General features: G+C 42.9%; 1 protein-coding gene across 2 annotated transcripts in view; it reads right to left on the bottom strand.

The window, feature by feature from the left end:
- Window positions 1-2236: 2236 nt before the first annotated feature.
- Window positions 2237-23686, bottom strand: part of FAM49B (family with sequence similarity 49 member B) — a 44198-nt gene continuing 22748 nt past the window's right edge. For both annotated transcript variants that reach the window (XM_015811817.1, XM_015811812.1), the window contains 9 exons: window positions 22689-22810; window positions 19914-20019; window positions 19348-19484; window positions 17654-17731; window positions 17429-17545; window positions 14513-14592; window positions 10649-10775; window positions 4921-4991; window positions 2237-3096 (listed from right to left, as the gene is read on the bottom strand). In XM_015811817.1, coding sequence (XP_015667303.1) covers window positions 3033-3096; window positions 4921-4991; window positions 10649-10775; window positions 14513-14592; window positions 17429-17545; window positions 17654-17731; window positions 19348-19484; window positions 19914-20019; window positions 22689-22810 — 902 coding nt within the window. In that variant the 3' untranslated portion in view covers window positions 2237-3032. The remainder of the gene's footprint in view (window positions 3097-4920; window positions 4992-10648; window positions 10776-14512; window positions 14593-17428; window positions 17546-17653; window positions 17732-19347; window positions 19485-19913; window positions 20020-22688; window positions 22811-23686) is intronic.

A 23686-nucleotide genomic window follows, 5' to 3' on the forward strand; every position in this document is an offset into this window, starting at 1 on the left:
CCTAGTTGGGTAATGAAACGTCTGCCTGAAGACAACCAAGCTCAGAGAGCACCAAGGATCCATCCCTCAGTTCAACCCCGAGCTACAAATATTCTCTTCTATTGATGTTATTGTTTCGAGTGCTGTGAATGACCTAAACTAGGGGTAGGCAACCTTGGGTCTTTTATGACTTGTGGACTTCAACTCCCAGAATTCCTGAGCCAGCATAGCTAAGCATGGAAACCTCTCCCTTTCTCCTCAGCATAGTTGTCTCAGGAATTCTGGGAGTTGAAGTCCACGAGTCATAAAAGAGCCGAGGTTGCCTAACCCTGATGTCCTAAACAGGGGCTCTGAATGGGAAAAAACTTTTCTTCCTTTTCTTTCCATGCACCCTCAAATCCGATCCAGAAGCTTGAGGGGGACCCCGGAGTAGATTGGGCAGAAAGGGAAGTCTTATGGCAGAAAGTTACTTAGGCCTACCCGGAATCTTAAAAAATGGGGTGGTTGTTTTGAAAATTGATTGGTCAATTTAGGGCAAGGTTTGCTATTTTGTCCACACGGCGTGGAAACCAAAACATGTTGCCTGTAACCAGAGCGAAGCAAACTAAACCAAACATAAAAACTCACATGATGATCTGTTTTTTAAAATTCTCCAATAACAAAAACATGGTGATTCTTGTGGGAAAACAGTACTTGGGAAAAACATAGTCAAAATTCCATAAATTCTACGTAAAGCAAACAAGGCTGTCACTGGAACGATCATTTATTACTGTACGTAACTGTTTCTCAGGAAGTGGATTAAAAGTGTCTTAATCCAATGAAGCTATGCCGGTATTAACTCATGACTTATATACAGATAGGTTTTTCCAGCCGAGGGAACAAGTAAAATTAATCTCGCTAAAAGACTATTAAAAGAAAAAAGAGCTGGTTAATTGAGCTTAATTCATTCTTTTAGTTTCGATGGAATGTAGCTATGATTAACTTCAGCTTGATCAAAATGACCGTAGGAAGGAAGGGAGATGAAGCATACAGGTCTGAGAGCAATTTGAAAAGTGCTATTTGCTTTAAGGAACTTACAATCAAAATCACGTGACGTATCGGTACCGCTTTATAAAACCTTAGTAAGGCCACACCTGGAATACTGCATCCAGTTTTGGTCACCATAATGTAAAAAAGATGTTGAGACTTTGGAAAAAGTGCAAAGAAGAGCAACTAAGACGATTAAAGGCCTGGAGACTAAAATACTGTATATGAAGAATGGATGCAGGATTTGGGTTTGGCTAGTCTAGAGAAAAGAAGGACTAGGGGGAACATCATAGCAGTATTCCAGTATTTGAGGGGCTACCACAAAGAAGGGAGTCAACTTATTTTCCAAAGCACCAGAGGGAAGGACAAGAAACAATGGATGCAAACGAATCAAGGAGAGAAGCAACCTGGAATTAAGGAGAAATGTCCTGACAGAACAGTTAATCAGTGGAACAACTTGCCTCCAGAAGTTGTGGGTGTTCCATCACTGGAGGTTTTAACTAGAGACTAGACCAGGGGTAGGCAACCTTGGCTCTTTTATGACTCGTGGACTTCAACTCCCAGAATTCCTGAGCCAGCCATGCTGAGGAGAAATGGAGAGGTTTCCATGCTGAGCCATGCTGGCTCAGGAATTCTGGGAGTTGAAGTCCACGAGTATAAAAGAGCCAGGGTTGCCTACCCCTGGACTAGACAGACTTTTGTCTGAAATGGTACAGGGTTTCCTGCTTGAGCAGGGGGTTGGACTAGAAGACCTCCAAAGTCCCTTCCAGCTCTATTCTGATTGATTGTACAGGATCTAAATCCAGTTCCACCAACATAACAGTCTTCAACCGTTCGCTTAAGCGACTATTCAAAGTCGTGAAGGACCTCCCCAAAAGATACTTATGACCTGGTTGTGAAGCCTGAATGGCCGCCCCCCACCCCACCTGTGTTTGCGGTGTCCCATAGTCACATGAATGCTTTTGCTGAAAACTTCAGCTTTTTACTTCTACTTTTCAGCAAAAACTTCCCATGACGAATGGCTTCACTAAACAACCGTGGCATTCGCTTAACGACTGTGCCTTCATTTAATGACCATTGGTGATTTACTTAGTGACTGCTGTAAAAAAAAATAAAAGTTGTAAAATCGGGTCAGTCACGTGATGGCCATCTTTTAAGACCATCCTGACAGAAACTTTTTTGATTACAGGACCTTCAATTACTGAAACAAACCACACTTAGAAAAATGAAAGCTGACTTTTATTATTGTTTCCACAGCCAATCCTTTGACACAAACATGCATACGTAATTTGGCTACGCACACACCAATTTTTTTTGAAAAACATTAGTTATTAAACATACAACATACATCCTTACAAAAATGAGTCGCAATGCAAACTTAACTTTTTTTAAAAAAAAAAAACCAACAGTTTTTACTAGTTTCTTTTTTTTTAAAAAAAAAAAAATCTTTTGTGTTGGGTACCATTTGTACAAACACAGTTAATTTAAACAAATCTGCTTTTAAATTTTCTTCCTGACTGCACATAAAAAAAGCTGCAATAGAAAATGAAGTCACTGAGGGTTTTTCTTTTTTCTTTTTTTCTTTTAAATAGCAGTAAATAGGCAGTTTTGCCATGCACGAGAAGCAATATTAAATATTAGTTTTTTTCAAAAACGAAAAGAAAAAAAAACCACGTTTAAAAATATTTAGTTCAAGTCACAGAACTTTCTCTCATACAGAGAAATCCATAACGCAATGCAGAAATTAGCTGCCATGTACAATGGCGATTCCGAAAAGTAAAAAAATTACCTTCCAGAGATGATACATTTCAATGATTTTGGCACAAAAAAGAAGTTATCAGCTTACCCAAGGACAAGAACGTGATTTTTTTTTTTTAATGGAAAGAGAGAACATGGGGGGGAGGGAGGAGTCAAAAGCAAGACTGAACAAGATAGTAGTTGCAATCACTTTTTTAAAAAAAAAAATCTGTGCATCTCAGTCATTGCAGAATACTGTTTACAGCAGGGCCACACTATACAGGTAACTGTTATTGCAACATGGATTTAATTTGCTTGGAGGTAGTCTCATCGTTCAAATGTTTTGTTGTGTACCTATTGAGGAAAGAAGAACATGTAAGTTGACGCTTTGCCGTTTCTTAAAAAAAAAAAAGAGAGAGACTCAGATCAAGTATGGTTTGCAGTGCTGAGATAGCAACAGTAACAACATTTAGACTTATATACAGCTTCATAGTGCTTTACAGCCCCCTGTAAGCAGTTTACAGAGTCAGCATCTTGCCCCCAACAATCTGGGTCCTCGTTTTACTGACCTCAGAAGGATGGAAGGCTGAGTCAACCTTGAGCCGGTCAGGATCGAACTGCTGACAGTCAGCAGAGTCAGCCTGTAATTCTGCATTCTAACCACTACACCACCACCTTCACAATGCTAAATAGGACCATTGTCTTCTGTCCATCCCCCCCCTCTCTCTCTCTCGGGTGGTGCACAAATAAAATTTTAAAATGTAAAAATTGTACATCAAATTTAAAAAGAGGCAAAGGTGATTACATTTCCACCTTAAAAAGTTAGTTAAAAGGTGGGAGTTCTGGAACAACATGTTCTGGATGAGAGTTAATTGACCCCAGTGCCAGAAGACATGTTTGGAAGAAACCAAACACAGTACTCCCTGAGGAGAATCTGATACGACTGAAAAGCATGGTGGTTGAAAGGTTATGGTTTGGGCCAGCTTCCCAACAAAGGACCCACGATTAATTCTTCATTGTACCAGAGGATGCTTGAGGAGAAAGGGAGACCAACTGTCAAAAAAAAAAATGAAGCTCAACCAAAATTTGGCCTTGCAACATGACAGGAACCCTAAGTCTTCTAATAAACCCCCAAGAAATGGCTGGGGGGAAAAAAAGAAAAGAAATGGAAGATTCTGGAATGGCCAAGTTAAAGCCCAGATCTAAAGTTCATTGAGATGCTGTGGTGTGAAACGGGCCACGATGCAATAAATCCCTCAAACATTGTTTCGTACAGCTGTAAAAAAAAACCGTATGGAGAAGTGGGGGAAAATTCCTTTTAGCTGATGTCACAGATCAGTGGACAGTTATAAGAAATGTCTACTTGAGATTACTTGTATCCAAGGGACAAGGGACAATACCAGGTATTGGACCCGTGGTGTATTTTTTCCACAAAAAACATGGTATGCAGGTAGTCCTCGATTTACAACCACAATTGAGCCTGCAATTGTCACAATGGTCGTAAAGTGGGACATTATGCGATCATGCCTGATTTTATAACCTTTTTTTTTGCAGCGATTGTTAAGTGACTGACGCAGTCATCAAATGAACACCATAGTCATTAAGCAAATCCATTATCTACTATGGGTTTTGGGTTTTTTGCTGGAAATCAGAAGTAAATAATGGTTTCGGGGGGGGGAGGGAAAGGCATCATAAATTGTAAAAAAAAAAAAAGGTTTTTCAGGTCCATCGTAATTTTGAATGGTCACCAAGCAACTAGTCATAAGCCGTGGACTACCTGTATCTATTTTGTTGTTGTTGAATAAATGAATGCAAAGTGAATCTTTCATAGGGCCTTTTTGTTCAATTACCTCAGTTCTACCTTTACATTCTGCTTGTGGACTTATCTTTTCACACTTGATTAAATGAGCATTTACATACCATTTCAATTTTAACTGTGCTTTGTCCCTAAGCTTGAAACAGCTTCAGGCAAAGTGTTTGCACCAATGCTTAACCAGCAAATTAAAGAGGTCAGAGGACTTGCTAATTTTTACAAGTCTGTTTCTCAGAAGCAAGAGAGTCATAGCTAGCTAGAGTCTCTGCAGACCTCTGTGATTCAAACAGAAGGGCATTCAACGGATCTAAAAAAACATCCAAAATGCAGTGATTGTGCTTAACACGAGAGGGCTTGTTAGGTACCTGAGAGCATTTAGAAGACCTTCTACGCTGTTTGGAGGCTGGTCTTTAAGAACCTTGATGCATCCTTTCATCTAGAGTGCCAGAAAACAGAAAAACAAAATATAGTATTTCAAAGTACGTCTAGACATGATGCAGTAATTCCATACCTGTAATTTCAGCTTACGGATTCATACAAATACTTTATTGGGTATTTTAAGAAATATCCGAACTTGGTGTCGGTGTAAGTCACCTAAATTCTTAAAATGACAACTTAGTAATAATAATAATAATAAAAAAAACCCGCCACCACGGAAAATCAAAGAAATTGTAGAATAAATTTCCCCAAGTTCTGTCTAGTTGTGAACTTGGAAAGACCCATACATGTAAAGTAATCCTGAATTATCCCATCTATTGTCTAAATCAGGGGTAGTCAACCTTGGCTCTTTTATGACTCGTGGACTTCAACTCCCAGAATTCCTGAGCCAGCACAGCTGGCTCTATCTAGTTGTGAACTTGGAAAGACCCATACATGTAAAGTAATCCTGAATTATCCCATCTATTGTCTAAATCAGGGGTAGTCAACCTTGGCTCTTTTATGACTCGTGGACTTCAACTCCCAGAATTCCTGAGCCAGCATAGCTGGCTCAGGAATTTTGGGAGTTGGAAGTCCACGAGTCATAAAAGAGCCAAGGTTGACTACCCCTGGTCTAAATTATTGATTTTTTTCTAAATTATCCCATCTATTATTTAAAACAGTACTTTGAATGCTACTTCACCCATGTGTTGTTCAAATGCGTTGTTAGGTGAAACACATGAAGGATAGCAAAAAAAAACAAACACCCCCAAATATGGTTACATAAAAAAACCAGATTTTATGAAAACCTAAAGTAATAACAGCAGAGTTGGAGTCATGAAAATAAAAACTCAAAATCATTTGAGGCCAGCGTAGAACATTAAGAATAAGAGAAAGGGCTGCTTTGGTTATGTTCGAAGTAAAAGGGGGAAAAAAAAATCAACATATCATCTACTGAATGTAGAAAGGTAACTGCTAACAAGTAATAAAGAAGAAGCAGAGTTATTCCTGTTTTCATTCTATCTTCTCTAACCAAATCTGTGTGTTCCACCAGGAGATTGTGAAGAGGAGGAGGACGGGATGAGAATAAAACTTGAGTCTGATAAAACTATGGTCATGGAATATCTCTTTATTATGAATGAGTTTAAATTTCCAGGGCCAGATAAATCTCATTCCGGAATACTGAAGGAACCACCTGATGGGCTAGCCAAATATTTGGGTGTTATTATTATTAGACTCCCTGGAGAATGGAAATCTCCTTATCTTCAGAAAGAGGAGAAAGGAAAACCAAAGATCCAGAAAACTACAGATCCATCATTTTGACACCAATGCCTGGGGAGATGCTACAGTAATAGATCTGTTTGTAAGCACTTTAAAAATAATGAAGCCAGCACGGATTTGTCAAGAACAATTCTTGCCAGATCAACTTTATCCCATTTTTCATCAAATAGCTTCCCTAACAAATTGTGGGAAGGTTACAGATTTAATATTGATTGGCACCCCCAACTTGGTATCTTTCTCCAATTTGATGAGGTGGGTATAATTATTGAGTTAGCTATTTATCCACTTAATTGGAATGCTTTCCAGCCCACAGTTAATTAGCTTGCTAATCAGCATTTTGTAGGAACTTGGACTGAAGTGGGGTAGAGAATGGGTTTCCAATTTGCAGCTGATACAAAACTGGATGGGAGAGTTAATAGCTTAGAACAGTGATGGCGAACCTTTTAGAGACCAAGTGCCCAAACCACAACCCAAACCCCACTTATTTATCGCAAAGTGCCAGGGGTGCATCAGCAGTGTGGTGTCCTCGGGGGGGGGGCAGGGAGGCGCCTCTGAGTGCTGCCTCTGGCACGCAAAACCCGGGGGCGCAAAAATGGGCCACTGTGCTGCAAGGCGCAAAAACAGCCACCACTGCACCGCGGGGTGCAGATACAAGGCGCTGCACCACGCAAGAACAGGGCAGGGCTAGTATCACGCAGGCACTAGCCCCACTCCATTTGCAGCGCGTGCATGCTCGCAGCCCCGTGCGCGCATGCACGCATGTAAAATGCTTCCCCCTCCCTTTTCTTCCAGTCAACCAATCGACAATGGTTGGTGACTTCTGCTCTACCATCTCTACTCGAACTTGCTAGTCGGCCGCTTCGCCTCCTTTGTGCTGGGCGGGGCTCCTGCTCTGGGCGGCGTTGGCGCGCGTACCAACAGAGAGGGCTCTGAGTGCCGCCTCTGCCACGCGTGCCATAGGTTCGCCACCACTGGCTTAGAAGATAGAAGTAAAGTTTAAAATGAGTTGACAGGCTGGGGGGAAAAAGTCGATACTCTGTGAAAAAAGTACAGGTAGTGGTCAACTTACAAAAGTTCATTTAGTGACTATTTAAAGTCACAACGGCACTGAAAAAAGTGACTTATGATCGTTTTTCACAATTACAACCGTTGCAGTATCCCCCCACAGCCATGTGATCAAAATTGAGACCCTTGGCAACTGACTCATATTTAAGACAGTTGCAGTGTCCCGGTGTTATGGGATCACCTTTTGGGACCTTCTGATAAGCCCAGTCATTGGGGAAGCCAGATTCATTTAACAAAATGTGTTACTAAGTTAACAACTGCAGTGATTTACTTAACAACCAGGGCAAGGAAGGTCGTAAAATGGGGTGAAACCCACTTAACAACGGTCTCGCCTAGCAACAGAAATTTTGGCCTCAACTGTAGTCATAAGTCAAGGATTGCCTGTCCTTGCCCCTTTCAGATTTTTCTAAAGATTCTCTCATTCAGTGGCAAAAATGTGCAAAAACTTTCAAAAATCTGAAAGGGAAGAAGTGCTGTTTTCACAGAGGTGTAACAGAAACGGTGTCAAGTGCTTCACCTCGGAAGCAAACTCCAAATGTACGAAGATTGGACATTTAGGGAAAAGATCGTGGAAACGTCCTAGATTGCAAACCGAATTTGAAACCGTAGCCTGATGTTGCAATAAAAACACTTTATTAGGCTGCCTCAACAGAAGCATCATTGCCAAATCGCGGGAAGTAATGGATGGCTCCCCTTTATTCTGCTTTAGCCAGATCCCACTGGGCTCTCTGTTTTAAGGATTCAGAGAAATTGGAGGAGGCTAAGAGGGGTGCAATAAGGGTGATCAGGGGAGGATAAATCTAAGAGAGAAGGAAGGAAGCAGTAGGATTACTCTTAAGGAAAGATATCCCAGGGTCAAATGACAGCCCTCTTCAAATACTGGAATGACTGTCACATAGAAAGCCAGGATCCGACTCTCCCCTTTCAGAGTGCAGGAAATGGAATTAAAAAATATGGATTAAAAGTTACAGGGAAGCAGATTGAAACTTTCTACCTGGAAAGGATCCAGATAATTGGCTTCACCTAGCCCCCCCCCCCCCGAAGCTTGAGTACCTACCAGAACAACCTTCCCTAAAAAGAGAAGACTGGAAGAAAATGATCCAACACTGTTGAGTTCTATATTTAGGTGCTGATCCATGGCCTGGAGCAGGGGTGTCAAACTCAATTTCATTGAGGGCCGCATCAGCATTGCGGTTGCCCTTGGGGGGCCGGGTAAGTGTGGCCACTGGGTGGGCGTGGATGGAATGGGTGTGGCCTATTGGGTGGGCGTGTGAGAACGCCCCGCTACCTGCCAAAAACCCTCCCCCGGAGCCCATCAAGCCGGATATGTGAAGTAAGCGAGGGCCATTTGTTGGCCACTTCCAGGCGATGGTGCATTTCTTCATTCCTCACAAAGGGTGACACTTCCCCAGCATGCGCCCAGGGTGCAGGGCTGACACAGCAGGGGCTGGTTCCTCCCTGTTTCTAGACGGCCTTGTGGAGCTAAGACTGAATGCGTTTCAGCGTAGATGGCCACCACAAAATTGTACATTGGCTCCCGGCCGGCCTGGACCAGGGCCAAGGCAGCGGGGGCCGTTCCCTCACTGTTTCCAGGATGGCTTCGCGGGCCACATGAAACCACTTCGCGGGCTGCATTCAGCCCCCAGGCCTTGTGTTTGGCATGTCTGGCCTGGAGGATATAAAGGTATGGATGGGGAGGAACGTGCTCCAACTCAACCATAGAAAGACAGAATGGCTTTGGGGTTTTGCCCTCCTCCCTCAGATTTGATGAGGTGTTATCTTTGACTCTGGATGGAGTAGCATTCCTCCCTTCTTCGAACTGAATAAGCTTCTTAGAGGAGAAATGAAACGTCTTCAAGGAAAAACAAAGGAAGCCCAGTTGCCCCTTGAAAACCGTGAGACAGCCATGACCACGATGACTGAGAATCTCCATAGATGTTCCTCCAGAGAGAACTGACGTGCAATGGGGGTGGAAGGGATGTTCCTAGACTCACAATTGCAGGTGACAATCCCAGGACCCTGGGATGCTGCAACCATCGTAAATGCAGGCTGGTTGCCGAGCAGCTGAAGTTTCACCGTGCGGTTATGGAGATGCAGGCTCATTAATAAGCCATTTTGAATGGTCACCAAACGAATGGTTGTAAGTTGAGGATTACCTCTATCATTTTGAATGCCTTGAATGCTACAAGGCAAGATTACTAGTGGGATGCCTCTCCTTGATGGTGTCTTCCCTTTCTGCCACATCAGGCAGGGTGGTCATCTAGCAAGATCTCAGAAATGAAGAGAAAGACGAGGGGAGACATGATAGCAGTCTTCCAATATCTCAGGGGCTGCCCCAAAGAAGAGGGAGTCAAGCTATTTTCCAAAGCGCCTGAAGGCAGGACAAGAAGCAACGGATGGAAACTAATCAAGGAGAGAAGCAACTTAGAACTAAGGAGAAACTTCCTGACAGAACAATTAACCAGTGGAACAACCTGCCTCCAGAAGCGGTGAATGCTCCAACACTGGAAGTTTTTAAGAAGAGACTGGACAGCCATTTGTCTGAAATGGTATAGTTTCCTGTCTGAGCAGGGGGTTGGACTAGATGACCTCCAAGGTCCCTTCCAACTTTATTATTATTATTAAATTCACCTTCTCCAAAGCAGCCCCTGCCCTGTGGAGCACTCTTCCTTGTGAGACCCAGCAACTCCTACTTCACTAACCTTCCAGAAGGCTGTGAAAACCTGGGTCTTCCTGCAGTGTAAGAACGGAGTCTAGTGACTGATGGTTGATGTATCGCGTAGTGCTATTTTAGAGGTCCAACAGCTATTTGGGCATTTGGGTTTTACTGTTTTCTTTTGTTATTTTTATTGCTGCTTCTGTGAGCTGTGCTGAGTTATGGTAGGTAAGATAGGCAGCAATATTAATGTGTTAAGCTAAATAAACAGCTGTAGAACAGGCTTCCTTTTGGTAGGAGCCATTCACCAATGGAAATACTTAAAAGAGAAATGATGGGGGAGCCTGTACTGGATGGGTTACAGTGAGGGCGATGACTATTTGTCTGGGATATTTTAATTGGATTCATACACTGATCACAACGGCCTAAATCAGGGGTACCCAACCTTGGCGACCTGTGGACTTCAACTCCCAGAATTTCCCATCCAGGCTGGCTGTGGAATTCTGCGAGTTGAAGTCCACAAGTCTTAAAGTCGCCAAGGTTGGATACCCCGGCTTAAATAGTTCTTTCCAATCTATAATTAACCCCCTATGCACTCCCATTGTTCCCCCTCCCCCCCCCATTGCAGTCAGCAATGAAAAGGAATGTTTCAGCTATCCAAACACAGAACTTACATCAATTTTTGACGTTTTTGCAAAAGCACCTACTGGATGCACGTGGTCGTAGAGGATTATAACACCCACCATTACCCTCAGGCAGAAGGATACTGTCTCCTCGTTCGTGAACCTGCTTCTGTATTCCCTGGAGAAACAACAGACAACACAAAAGAAATTGGATTACCAAAAGCCAAAGTGAGCTCCCACTTATAACATACTTGCAAGTTCAGCTCAGTAACTTCCCAAAATACGACTTACATTTGCAGTGAGGGATTGTACGATGGCCGTTTATGAAGGCTCATAAATTAAGCTTATCAACTATAAAATTCAACTGTTGTTATCAGTCCTTCTTGGATGGATCCAGCAGTTCTACGGGAACCCTGGCCTCAGCTCCTGAACTTTATTTTTTTAAATTTATTAATTCATATCCTGCCTTTATTATTTTTCGAAAGCAACTCAAGATGGAGAACATATCTAATGTTCCTTCTTTCTCCTATTTACTCCACAACAACAACCCCTGTGTGAGATGGGTTAGGCTGAGAGAGAGTGGCTGGCCCAAAATCACCCAGCCAGCTTTCATGCCTAAGGTGAGACTAGAACTCACAGTCTCCTGATAATTGGCTCAAAATCAACCAGCTGGCTTTCATAGCTAAGGCAGGGCTACAATTCACAGTCTCCTGGTGATTGGCCCAAGGTAACCCAGTTGGCTTTCATATTTAAGGCAGGGCTACAATTCACAGTCTCCTGGTGATTGGCCCAAGGTAACCCAGTTGGCTTTCATCTCTAAGGCAAGACTAGAACTCACAGTCCCTTGGTTTCTTTACCCACTAGAACAGGGGTAGGCAACCTTGGTTCTTTTATGACTCGTGGACTTCAACTCCCAGAATTCCTGAGCCGGCATGGCTCAGCATGGAAACCTCTCCCTTTCCCCTCAGCATGGCTGCCTCAGGAATTCTGGGAGTTGAACTCCACGAGTCATAAAAGAGCCAAGGTTGCCTACCCCTGCACTAGACCAAACCGGCTCTCCTTTATTTTGATATTGCTTTTAATCAAAAGAGGAAGCTGCATCTGGGGAAAAAAAACTGGGCTTCAACTTTACACAGACTGTACTCTAGGCAAAATAGACAGCTCTCGTACTTTTTTTTTTTTTTTCAATTATGTAGGTGAAAAGATTTAGAAAACTACCGGGGACCTTGGAACGCATCACCAGTGTTGAAATGTTTAACAGTATTCCCACAAGAATAAAACTGGAGAGATTCCCCCTAGATGTAAGAGAATATTAGAACTGAAAGCGCCAAGATCTTTCTAAGAAGAATGTAACTCCATCTGCTCTTTTAGTGGGGTAGTAGGTCCACTGGAAGAAGAAGAGAAACGGTCCTTATTTCCCTCATGGTCACCACCTGACGAGAGAGGGCGGAGGCACAACGTATTCGGTGGTTCTCTTTTATCACCGCTCAGGTCTCATCGAGATCCTCCTTCGTAGAACTGTTGTACTTTTGCTGAGAAAGGAGACGTAGGATAAGGGAACATATCCCTGCTCCCTGCTATGATTCCTGCCACTGGCAAATCTCCTGTAGCATCCCTGCCCTGTAGAATCCCTGTAACACACTACGTGGATAAACAGATCAAACCGAAAGGAGGAGCAAGACGTTTGCGACCCAGCATTTTGGAAAAATGTGAGTTTATATAAAACCACTGGAGAAAGAGACCTAAATACTGACAATACGCCAAATATTTCCTCTCTTTCGTGCTTTCTTTTTCTTCTTCTCTCCTTCCTTCCTTCCCTCTTTCCCTCTGCCTCCCCCTCTCCTCTCCTATGGCTGGGAAAAGATCTGCCACAGAGCTCTCCCCCCCAATCCCTACCCCTAAAAGCAACTTCAGGGGCTGAAAGGATCTCTTTTGGGAGAAGAGGAAGCTAACTTAAGGAAAGTAGGTTTGGTCTCAGCCTTTGTTCTATATGTTGCAACAACCTCAGCGGTTGGGTGAGAGATGGGAGGAGACTGGCATTCTGCAATATTCTGTCATTTTAGAAAGGTTCTGGCTAGTTTAATGTGAGTGTGCAGCTTTGTGTGTGTGTGTGTGTGTGTGTGTTTGCAGAGACCGGAGTAAATTGATTGGCTGACTTTCCCCTTCCTTCTTTTACCGATTTTAATTTCTTTCAGTCTTATACAATTCTACTTGTACCGATACGATTCACTGTAATGATGATGATCCTCACTTATTGAAAAAAAAACCTCATTTAAGTTAATTGAAAGTTTACAAACTACCACTCACCTTCTTGGTCAAGCAAGGAGGTTAAAATGGGGAAGGGAGGAAGGGGAGGAAAAAAGTCTCCAAACGTGTATTTTAGGCTATAAAAGCTATTAAAGGAATGCCAACTTTTGTCAAGAGATTCTTCCAAATCTATCTGGGAGGGGGGAAAAGAGTCAACATATAATAGTTGCTCCTACGTTTGTTAAAAATCAATGCTGGTTCTATCCTTTTTGGGTAAGGTAGTCCTCAGGTTATGACGAGAAGCAACGGGTGGAAACTGATCAAGGAGAGAAGCAACTTAGAACTAAGGAGAAACTTCCTGACAGTTAGAACAATTAACCAGTGGAACAACCTGCCTCCAGAAGCGGTGAATGCTCCAACACTGGAAGTTTTTAAGAAGAGACTTGGATAACCATTTGTCTGAAATGGTATAGGGTTCCCTGCCTGAGCAGGGGGTTGGACTGGATGACCTCCAAGGTCCCTTCCAACTTTATTATTATTATTATTATTATTATTATTATTATTATTATTATTATTATTATTATTATTATTATTATTATTATTATTATTATTATTATTATTATGGTCAATCATACAACCAACTTGATTTTACAATCTTTTTCGCAGCGCCTGTTAAGCGGATGTCATGGTTGTTAAGCAAACACGACAGTCGCTACACAAACCGACGATTCGAATATGGGTGTGGTGTGGCCGAAAACTGGAAGTAAATGCCGATTTTTCAACAAAACCATTGTAAAAGGCATTCGTGTGACAGTACAAATGCAGCCTGGATGCTGAACTCCCAATATGCAATCACATGACTGGAGGGGGGGGAGAGAGAAAATGCAACCGTTAGAAGTTTGAATCCATGTTGTAAGTACCTGCCAGGTAGATCTGTCAGAACTCTGAACGGTTCCTAAGTGACCAGTCGTAAGTTGAGGACTACTTATACTTAACATTCCTATATGAAAAGTAAACACTCCTTTGGGTCAAGATAAGTATTTAGTAACTTCACCAACATGTACCTTTCTTGGGAACGTGATGGAAGTGGCCTGCCACGGCCTCCCTCTGTTTTTGTTGCATTTGACTTCTTCTTGGCTTCCCAAACTAGCTTACACCTCTGGTGCCCCCCATCCAAATACTTACCAGACCTAATGCCACTTAACTTTTATGAGTTCAGCCAGGGCCAGTTCAGCATAGCCACCTGATCTGCAAACTGAATGAATCAAAAAGAACGCTCACATTTCCCCCTGTCTGCTCGGTGTAGACCAGGGGTCTTCAAACGTGGCCCTTTTATGACTTGTGGACTTCAACTCCCAGAATTCCTCAAACCTAGCCCTTTTATGACTTGTGGACTTCAACTCCCAGAATTCCTCAGCCAGGCACGCTGGCTGAGGAATTCTGGGAGTTGAAGTCCACAAGTCATAAAAGGGCTAAGTTTGAAGACCCCTGGGCTAAACACACCTAGTTCCCTTAGCCCAGGGGTCTTCAAACTTGGCCCTTTTATGGCTTGTGGACTTCAACTCTCAGAATTCCTCGGCCAGCGGCCAAGTTTGAAGACCCCTGGTTTAGACCCTGTGCACGTTGATATTTAACGATGATGATATCTGAAGAAATTGCTCTACTTACGGGGTTTCCAGCATGACTCTGCAAACGCTGGCCATGGTGCTTAAGCAATCTGTGGTGTTTTCTATAGGTAAATTCTTGTTCTGTGAACAGGCGGTAAGGAAGAAAAGTTACTGAAATGTGATAGGGAGCACCGTTTTTTGTCTCACCTCTCCTAATGGGGGCCTGTACTAATGGTAATTATGGTTAAAGACGGCACAGTGGTTATCTGAGCCATTTCTCCCAACTCTAAACCGTGCAAGGCATTGAGCAGGAATATTCAGAGTGTCTGCGGTCTAACAGGTTTGCATTCTACCTGGAGCGGCCCTTGAAGAGCACACGCCAAAGCTTCCGCTGGCACAAAATGCACTGTGACAGCGGAAAATGCACAGACAGTCACACCTCTGCTCTGTGAGTTGGCAGTTTGCTGCTTGGTGAAGTTCAAGGTCTTACGGCTTTGACTTCCCGACTTTTAAAGTCCCATTAAAGCCCTAAGACAGACATGTCAAACACAAGGCCCGGGGGCCGGATGCGGCCCGCAAAGTGGTTTCATGTGGCCCGCGAAGCCATCCTGGAAACAGTGAGGGAACGGCCCCCGCTGCCTTGGCCCTGGCCCAGGCCGGCCGGGAGCCAATGTACAGTTTTGTGGTGGCCATCTATGATGAAACGCATTCAGTCTTAGCTCCACAAGGCCGTCCGGAAACAGCGAGGAGCCAGCCCCTGCCGCGTCGGCCCCGCCCCCGGGTGCATGCTGGGGAGGTGTCACCCTTTGTGAGGAATGAAGAAATGGACCATGCCTTGGCGCTTGCCCCGGTCCCACCCCCTTCTGCCAGAGACCCTCAAATCTGTCCCACTCCTGCCCAGGCTCCCACGGGCAGCCTTGACGCGAACGATGTAGAGCTGGCCATGCCCACCCAGTAGGACACCCCCTACTCCATCCACGCCCACCCAGTAGGCTGCACCCACCCTGGCCACACCCACCCAGCCCCCCCAAGGGCAACCACAATGCTGATGTGGCCCTCAATGAAGAAACTGAGTTTGACACCCCTGCCCTAAGATCTTATCTGAGGGATCGTGTCAACCGTCCCATTGGCATATGCAGCAAAAGAAACTCCTGGGACATTATTTTACCAAGACTATATAACTTTACTGATGGATCCATATAGGCACAGTAGAAGCAAAGCCTGTTCTGAAGTTTACTGGCAAAAAAATTGCATAGTTAAAATACCCCCTTTCTCTCTCCCCCCCCCCCGCCCCGGGCCACCCACTGTCCATTGTCCACCAATCCAGCGCCATCTCTTTGTTTTGGGAAACAGCTCAGCTCAGCTCAGAAGGCCCTCAATGTTCAACTTTTGAGGTGTTAAGATTCTCCCAGGCCAACAGACGGCGCAGATGAATTCCTCAATTCCCTCCCGGCCACCCATAAAATTCCAGTCACACTCCTCCCCACTCCCTGGTTTCTGCTGTCTGGCTGCGAGCAAAAGTGCACAGCGAGTCGGCCATGATAAAGGCCACCCTTGGAATACTGCATCCCCATGATGTAAAAAAGATGTTGAGACTCTAGAAAAAGTACAGAGAAGAACAACAAAGATGATTAAGGGACTGGAGATTAAAACATATAAGGAAAGGTTGATGGAATTGGGTATGTCTAGTCCAGGGGAAGGCAACCTTGGCTCTTTTATGACTTGTGGACTTCAACTCCCAGAATTCCTGAGCCAACATGGCTGGCTCAGGAATTCTAGGAGCTGAAGTCCAAGAGTCATAAAAGAGCCAAGGTTGCCTACCCCTGGTCTAGTCTAATGAAGAGAAGGACAAGGGGTGACATGATAGCAGACTTCCAATATCTGAGGGGCTGCCCCAAAGAAGAGGGAGTCAAGCTATTCTCCAAAACCAGCTGAAGGCAGGACAAGAAGGTCCCTTCCAACTTTATTTATTATTATTATTATTATTATTATTATTATTATTATTATTATTATTATTATTATTATTATTCATTAGGCATGAACCTCAGTCAACTGAACATTCAAATTGACTGGCGCTGATGGTTGACACTGGTTGCTGCCAGCATCCTAGGTATCAGCCAGATACCTCCTTAAAATGTAAGATGATGATGATTATTATGATGATGATGACAGGACCATCTCTTTCCAATTATATCTATCTACCCATCCAATCAAGCCTAGCAGAAGAGATATGGTCCAGGTCCCATCCACTAAGAGGTCTGGGGGACTCGGGAGATGAGCTTTTTCTGTTGTAGCCTCCACCTTCTGGACCATCAGTCCCTCTGAGGGGATATTAACCCCACCTTTGTCACCCCTCTGGAAAGCCTTAAAGCATGGTTCTTCCTCAGGGGTCCCATGGTGAATCTGCAAAGTCCTTGTATGAGGCCAAAGGAGCTTGAGGGGTCCTGGGTGCCTCTCTGAGCTTGGTTTTTTTCTTGCAGACATTTCATTGCTCAAATTAGATAACTTCATCAATGCTAGACTAGCAATGATGATGTTCCTTAGCTGGGTAATGAAACGTCTGCAAGAAAACAACCCAGCTCAGAGAGGCCCCCTTAATTCAACCCTGCATTAATAATATTCTCCTTTATCGATATCTTGAGGTTCTTTCACGTTTTCACTTTTTTTTAATTTCTTTTTGATATTTTTTTTATATTGCGATATGGCCTTGCTATTCTACTTGCAAGCCGCCCAGAGTAATTTTTGTGAGATGGCAGCTCTACAAATTTGCGAAATAAGTAAATAAAAAAATTAAAAACTTCCTGAACAGCATTACACAATTCTTGCTGTCCGTGAAGAACAGTTCATAATACTGACAAGGTTTGACCCTTTCTCTCCACTGAAACCTCAAACACGAGATTTATGCCAATCAGTCACAAGATGCATAATCGTTTTCCAAAGCAATTCTGTATTAGTAGAAATGAATTCCCGCACATACCTCTGAAACAAATTTTGTCGTGGCATCACTTAAGGTTTTCAACATTGGTGTCGCTTCGGCGTAAAATAAGGACATTCTGTTGGCCAATTCATTGTTTACTTCGTTTTCCCCTTCTGCCTACCAAAAGTTAAAATAAATGTTTGCATAATGTGACTTCATTCAACAGGTTAAGGAGAAAAGAACACAGTGAGTCATTTTCCTCGATTCTACTTAAAGGTTACTTACTGGGACATTGTTGATCCTCATACGACTTAAGGTTCTTCTATAATAACTGAAATCATTCTGAATTGCAGGATTTGTCATCTAAAAAGAAACGCAAGAGACCAAGAACATTGTGACAAAATTACACATAAGCCTGGGCAACTCAGTCTCTGATACCCCAAAATGGCGTCCATAGAACCTCCATGAAATATTTTAAAAATTAACTGCCAAAGCTTGTGAGTCAGGATCCCCAGGTGAGAATACATGAGATCTGAGGGGAGAATATGCCAGTTCTTGAGACAGAGGAATCCTGAAATCATGTGTAAGGTTTGGTGAACTTGTGAGACTTTTTTTTACTCTTTTCTACTTTCTTATCTTCTTATAGGTAATTTATATGCCTGTCCATCATGAACACTTATAAGCAGGGATCTTCAAACTTGGCTTTTTTATGACTTGTGGACTTCAACTCCCAGAATTCCTCAGCCAGGCACACTGGCTGAGGAATTCTGGGAGTTGAAGTCCACAAGTCATAAAAAGGCCAAGTTTGAAGACCCCCGCTGTTAAGTCTTGGTGGCTCACAATCAAATTATTGTGATTTTATTAGGTGAAATGCCCCAAAGGGTTGCCAATCTCTATCTTAACTTGTTCGAAAGAGAGCTGAGTTTCTCAGTTGTAAAAAGTGGAGAAATTAGACATAGTTATTTGATTTTTTTTATCCCACCTTTTTTACTTAATTGGTAACTCAAGGCGGTGAACATACGTGACACTCTTTCCTCCTCCTATTTCCCCAACAACAACCCTATAAGATAGGCTGGGTAGGACTAGAACTCACTGCCTCCTGGTGATTGGCCCAAAGTCGCTCAGCCAGCTTTCATGTCTAAGGTAGGACTAGAACTCACAGCCTTCTAGTTTGGCCCAAACTCCCCAGCCAGCCTATATACCTAATAAATAATTGTAAATAAAATGGCATTTCAAGCCCAAGCCACTTCAGTAGCATTGATTATCACGGTTCAGGACCTGATCATATGTAAAGCTTAATCAATTAGACTAACAGAGATGCTTCAAAACATAAATAAACAAAAATGGGATATAACAATCAGATTTCTTCCTCTTCCTTTGAAGATTTTCCATACATTGCACTGAAGTGAGGGATAGGATAAAAAAAACTAGAATGGCTCCTGAATTGATCCAGACGATCTCATTCACACAGATATGTGTGTGTGTGTGTGTGTGTGTGTGTGTGTGTGGGGATTAATGTAGATTAATAACCTGACTCATCTAACAAAACGTTCACTAGTAAACTAACCAAGGAGAGAAGCAACCTAGAACTAAGGAGAAACTTCCTGACAGTTAGAACAATTAACCAGTGGAACAACCTGCCTCCAGAAGCTGTGAATGCTCCAACACTGGAAGTTTTTAAGAAGAAACTGGACAGCCATTTGTCCGAAATGGTATAAGGCCTCTTGCTTCAGCAGGGGGTTGGACTAGATGACCTCCAAGGTCCCTTCCAACTTTATCATTATTATTATTAAATATGAATGTTCTAAAAAAATCTGTTGTAGAAATCTATTATTTCTGCAAAAGGTGGAAATAGGAAGAAAGACATTTAAGTACCTCCTCGTTTGTTTTAGACACAATCTAAAAGGAGACCCAAAACTCACAATCCATAACGTGACTTGGTGATCAGCCAACTGTTCAGGAATTAACTCTGTATTTACCTTCAGCTCGTCAAAGCGAAGTGTGAAATGAAGGATTTCTGCAAACTGTTTAGCAAGAGCCTGCTCTCGCTCCAGGTGCTGTGTAGGAGAATAAGGCGTGCTAGTCAGGGCCCCGAGGAGACCTCGTAAAGCAGCTTCTATTTTCAGGGTGGAAAAAAGAAAAGAGAAAAGACAGGAATATATCAAAACGGCTGGCGATGTGTTGACTATCTTGGCATAATTCATGGTTACAAAAACAGGGCGCAGTTCAAGCATGACAAAATCCTAGGTGTTGTGGTGTGTTGTCTAAACAGACAAGTTTAACCGGGAAGGGGGGGGGGGAGAAGAAGAAATAACAAACAGGTTCTTGCCTAATTGTAGACACACTGAAAATTCACAACTCAAACAAACCAGCGGCAAGTTGCCAAAATTATGTATGGGTGTGATATTGTTCTTAAAAAGTTATCTCCAATCATCTGTCATGCTAAGCTGGATTAAGGGCTTTGGGTCACTAAACTAAACTTGCACAAGGCAGCAGTACAGAAATTTGCCAAATGAATAAGGTAAGATAAATACTACGATCTTACCTAGCCTCTGAGAAAATTCATAGAATTTCTTTAGTTTGCCCACAAGGGGGACAACTGCACCCCACGCCTTCTCTTGCAGCCTCTCGTCGGTGGGATGCTGTATTGCCTGAAAAACATTAAACCTGTTTCATAAAAATAGAAATTCTCGTTTACCCCTATCCTTTCTTTAATATTATCTGATGACAAAGTAGAGGCATCATTTTGTATGTCGTGTATATATTTGGGGGAGAGAGGTTGTTGTTGTTATTGCGAAGTCGTGTCCGACCCATCGCAATCCCATGGACAACGTTCCTCCAGGCCTTCCTGTCCTCTACCATCTTCTGGAGTCCATTTAAGCTCACGCCTACTGCTTCAGTGACTCCATCCAGCCACCTCATTCTCTGTCGTCCCCTTCTTCTATTGCCCTCCATCTTTCCCAGCATCAGGCTCTTCTCCTTCCTTCTCATTAGGTGGCCAAAGTATTTGAGTTTCAACTTCAGGATCTGGCCTTCTAAAGAGCAGTCGGGGTTGATCTCTTCTGGGACTGACCAGTTTGATCGCCTTGCAGTTTAAGGGACTCGCAGGAGTCTTCTCCAGCACCATAGTTCAAAGACCTCAATTCTTTGGCGTTCAGCCTTTCTTATGGTCCAACTTTCACAGCCATACATTGCAACTGGGAAAACCATGGCCTTGACTATATGTACTTTTGTTGGCAGGGTGATGTCTCTGCTTTTTAGTATGCTGTCTAGATTTGCCATAGCTTTCCTCCCCAGGAGCAAGTGTTTTTTAATTTCTTGGCTGCAGTCCCCATCTGCGGTGATCTTGGAGCCCAGGAAAATAAAATCTGTTACTACCTCCATTTCTTCCCCATCTATTTGCCAGGAATTGAGAGGGCCGGATGCCATGATCTTGGTTTTCTTGATGTTGAGTTTCAAGCCAACTTTTGCACTCTTCTTCTTCACCCGCATCAGGAGGGTCTTTAGTTCCTCTTCACTTTCTGCCATTAGAGTGGTATCATCTGCATATCTTAGGTTGTTGATATTTCTCCTGGCAATCTTAATTCCAACTTTTGATTCATCTAGCCCTGCCTTTCTCATGATGTGCTCTGCATATAAGTTAAATATAAATATAAATATAAGTTAAATAAGTTAAATAGTTATCTAAAAGTTTTCACTGTACACATCAGTTTGTGAGGTCAATAGCAACTCTATGAGGATCACCTTTTACAATACGTTTAGGATGCAGACACTGGGCAACTGGTGTGTATTATTAAGGGTTGCAGTGTTCCATAGTCACGTGAACTCCATTTGCAAACTTCACGGGCGGCTTCTGATTTGCAAAGTGGATGGGGAATACCGCAGGAAGTCGTAAGTTGCAGTCAGGTGACATAATGACTTAATGGCAACAACCAGAAAAGATGAACTGCTGTTGTTAAGTTGGGCACAGTCACATGGTTTTTCATTTTACAATTGAATCAGTGATGGAATTGCCAGTCCCAAATGCAGTGTTTGACCCACGTACTGATGGGTCACTTTGGCCACCTAATGAGAAGGAAGGACTTGCTGGAGAAGAGCCTGATGCTGGGAAAGATGGAGGGCAAGAGAAGAAGGGGACGACAGAGAAGGAGGTGGCTGAATAGAGTCACTGAAGCAGTAGGCGTGAGCTTAAATGGACTCCAGAAGATGGTAGAGGACAGGAAGGCCTGGAGGAACGTTGTCCATGGGGTCGCGATGGGTTGGACACGACTTCGCAACTAACAACAACAACAACAACAATTGATGGGTCAAAAAGTGGGGGAAAGGAGATACCTTAAATAGAGTGTATCCTTAAAATCTATGGAGGTTCTCAGTCATCCAGGTCATAGTTATCCCAAAGATGCTGTCAACGCTGCTAACATTGGATGTTCTTGCTTTGACAACATATGGATATGCAGTCTTTTTCTTTCTTTTGCTTTACTCTTAGATGATACTGGGGGGGGAGGAGGAATGTGATGGGAGTTAGTTAGACATAACAATATTGTAATAGTGTGTGAATTCAGGGCTTTTGAAATAGAAGAGGATAAATGGCGGGTTGGAGTAAAAGAGGGAAAGCCTGCATCTCCATATGTTGTCAAAGCAAGAACATCCAAGGTTAGCAGCGTTGACAGATGCTTTTTCACGAGGCAACTGGACTTCCTTCTCATCCAAGAAGCAAAACTTCTTCAAAGGAAAAAGCATCTTTGGGATGTGGTCCTTAAAGGAAGCAGTGCGGTGGTGGCACAACAGATGAGAAGTAGATGTAATTTGTATGTGATTGATTGCTTACCTGGAAAAGTATAAACAAAGCCTCTGCGTGATTGCTAAAGACATGCTTGATCAAGAGCAGGGTTCTTCAAACATGGCAACTTTAAGCTGCATGGACTTCCAACGCCCAAACTTTCCCAGCTAACGTAAGGCTGGCTGAAGGCCACCCAGAGTTACCAACTTTGAAAAACACTGGTCAAGACTCTTGACACACTGAGTATACTTGTAAGTTAAAGCTGATAAACAAACAACAATGTCTAACCCAGGGGTCTTCAAACTTGGCCCTTTTAGGACTTGTGGACTTCAACTCCCAGAATTCCTCAGCCAGGCACGCTGGCTGAGGAATTCTGGGAGTTGAAGTCCACAAGTTGTAAAAGGGCCAAGTTTGAAGACCCCTGGTCTAACGTTTTCTCACTTAAGACATCAACAGGCCTTCATTGATCTAAGCGAAGCTCACGGGCATCGGGCTTTTATAAAAGGTTTGTTGAATTGAGCATCCAATATAAACGTTTACCTCTCGTATTTCATGACCAGCTCCTCTGTACGACTGTAAGTCTTCCAGGATTCCTTCTGCATCCTTTAACACTACATTTACCTGATTGTAAATTTCCTTTTCTGATTCTGTAGGTTGAGCATCTACACACAGGAGAGAATATCAGGTTGTGTATGCATATATCCCCTTCACAAATACTATGTTCATATTTTAGTCCTAATTCTATCAACTGTTATCAACTTCAGCGGAATATCTTTCCACATATTTGTCATCAAGATAAGGTTTGTGTGGCTTAATTTTATTTGTATTTATCAACCAGTGAATCTCTTTTAGCTGTTCCACTGGTGGTGACCTTCTTTTATGTTTATTGGATCTGTTTTTATCAGTTTACTTTCATATATCATTGCAAGAATCTTGCAGATTAAAGTAGATTTTAAACTACATTTTCAGGCAATATGTTCTTGTGCTATGTCCCCACCAACAAAAATAAAAATATTATCCCTGTTCTAAAGGAATGTTAATAAAGCATGCTATGTTGTCTTATAGTTTCAAGATCAGCATCTTTTGGAATTTTAGGTACCATTCTGCGTGGTTTTAAGAGGCTAATAAAAGAAGATTCTACAGTTATTACAATGCCACCTAGGCATAGAACATACTTTAATTTTGAAAAACATCTATATTCAAAATCAGGAACATTCAACACATTTCTCTATTCTCTAGCAAGGCTTTTTGAAAATTAGGCGGCCCTGAACTGTGTACTACTTTGGATGGGAAAGGAAAAAAGTTTTCTACAGCTCGTGGGAATATCAATGAAGCACCTCATTAAAGTAGCTGCATCCCAGGGTCATGCGCCTTTTACAGTTGCCGTGCAATCCAATAAAGATGGATGTAGTTTATGGAGTTACCACCTAGTGACATGAGTATACCACTATGTGCTCCAAAGAATCTTTTCTCCTTTAAATCTGAAGGGCTGCACAGCCTTAATAAGGAGAACTTCTAAATGAAAATGCTCATTATTG

The sequence above is a fragment of the Protobothrops mucrosquamatus genome, unplaced genomic scaffold (genome assembly GCF_001527695.2).
Source record: "Protobothrops mucrosquamatus isolate PMUCROS unplaced genomic scaffold, P.Mucros_1.0 scaffold_53, whole genome shotgun sequence".
Classification (NCBI taxonomy): Eukaryota; Metazoa; Chordata; class Lepidosauria; order Squamata; family Viperidae; genus Protobothrops; species Protobothrops mucrosquamatus.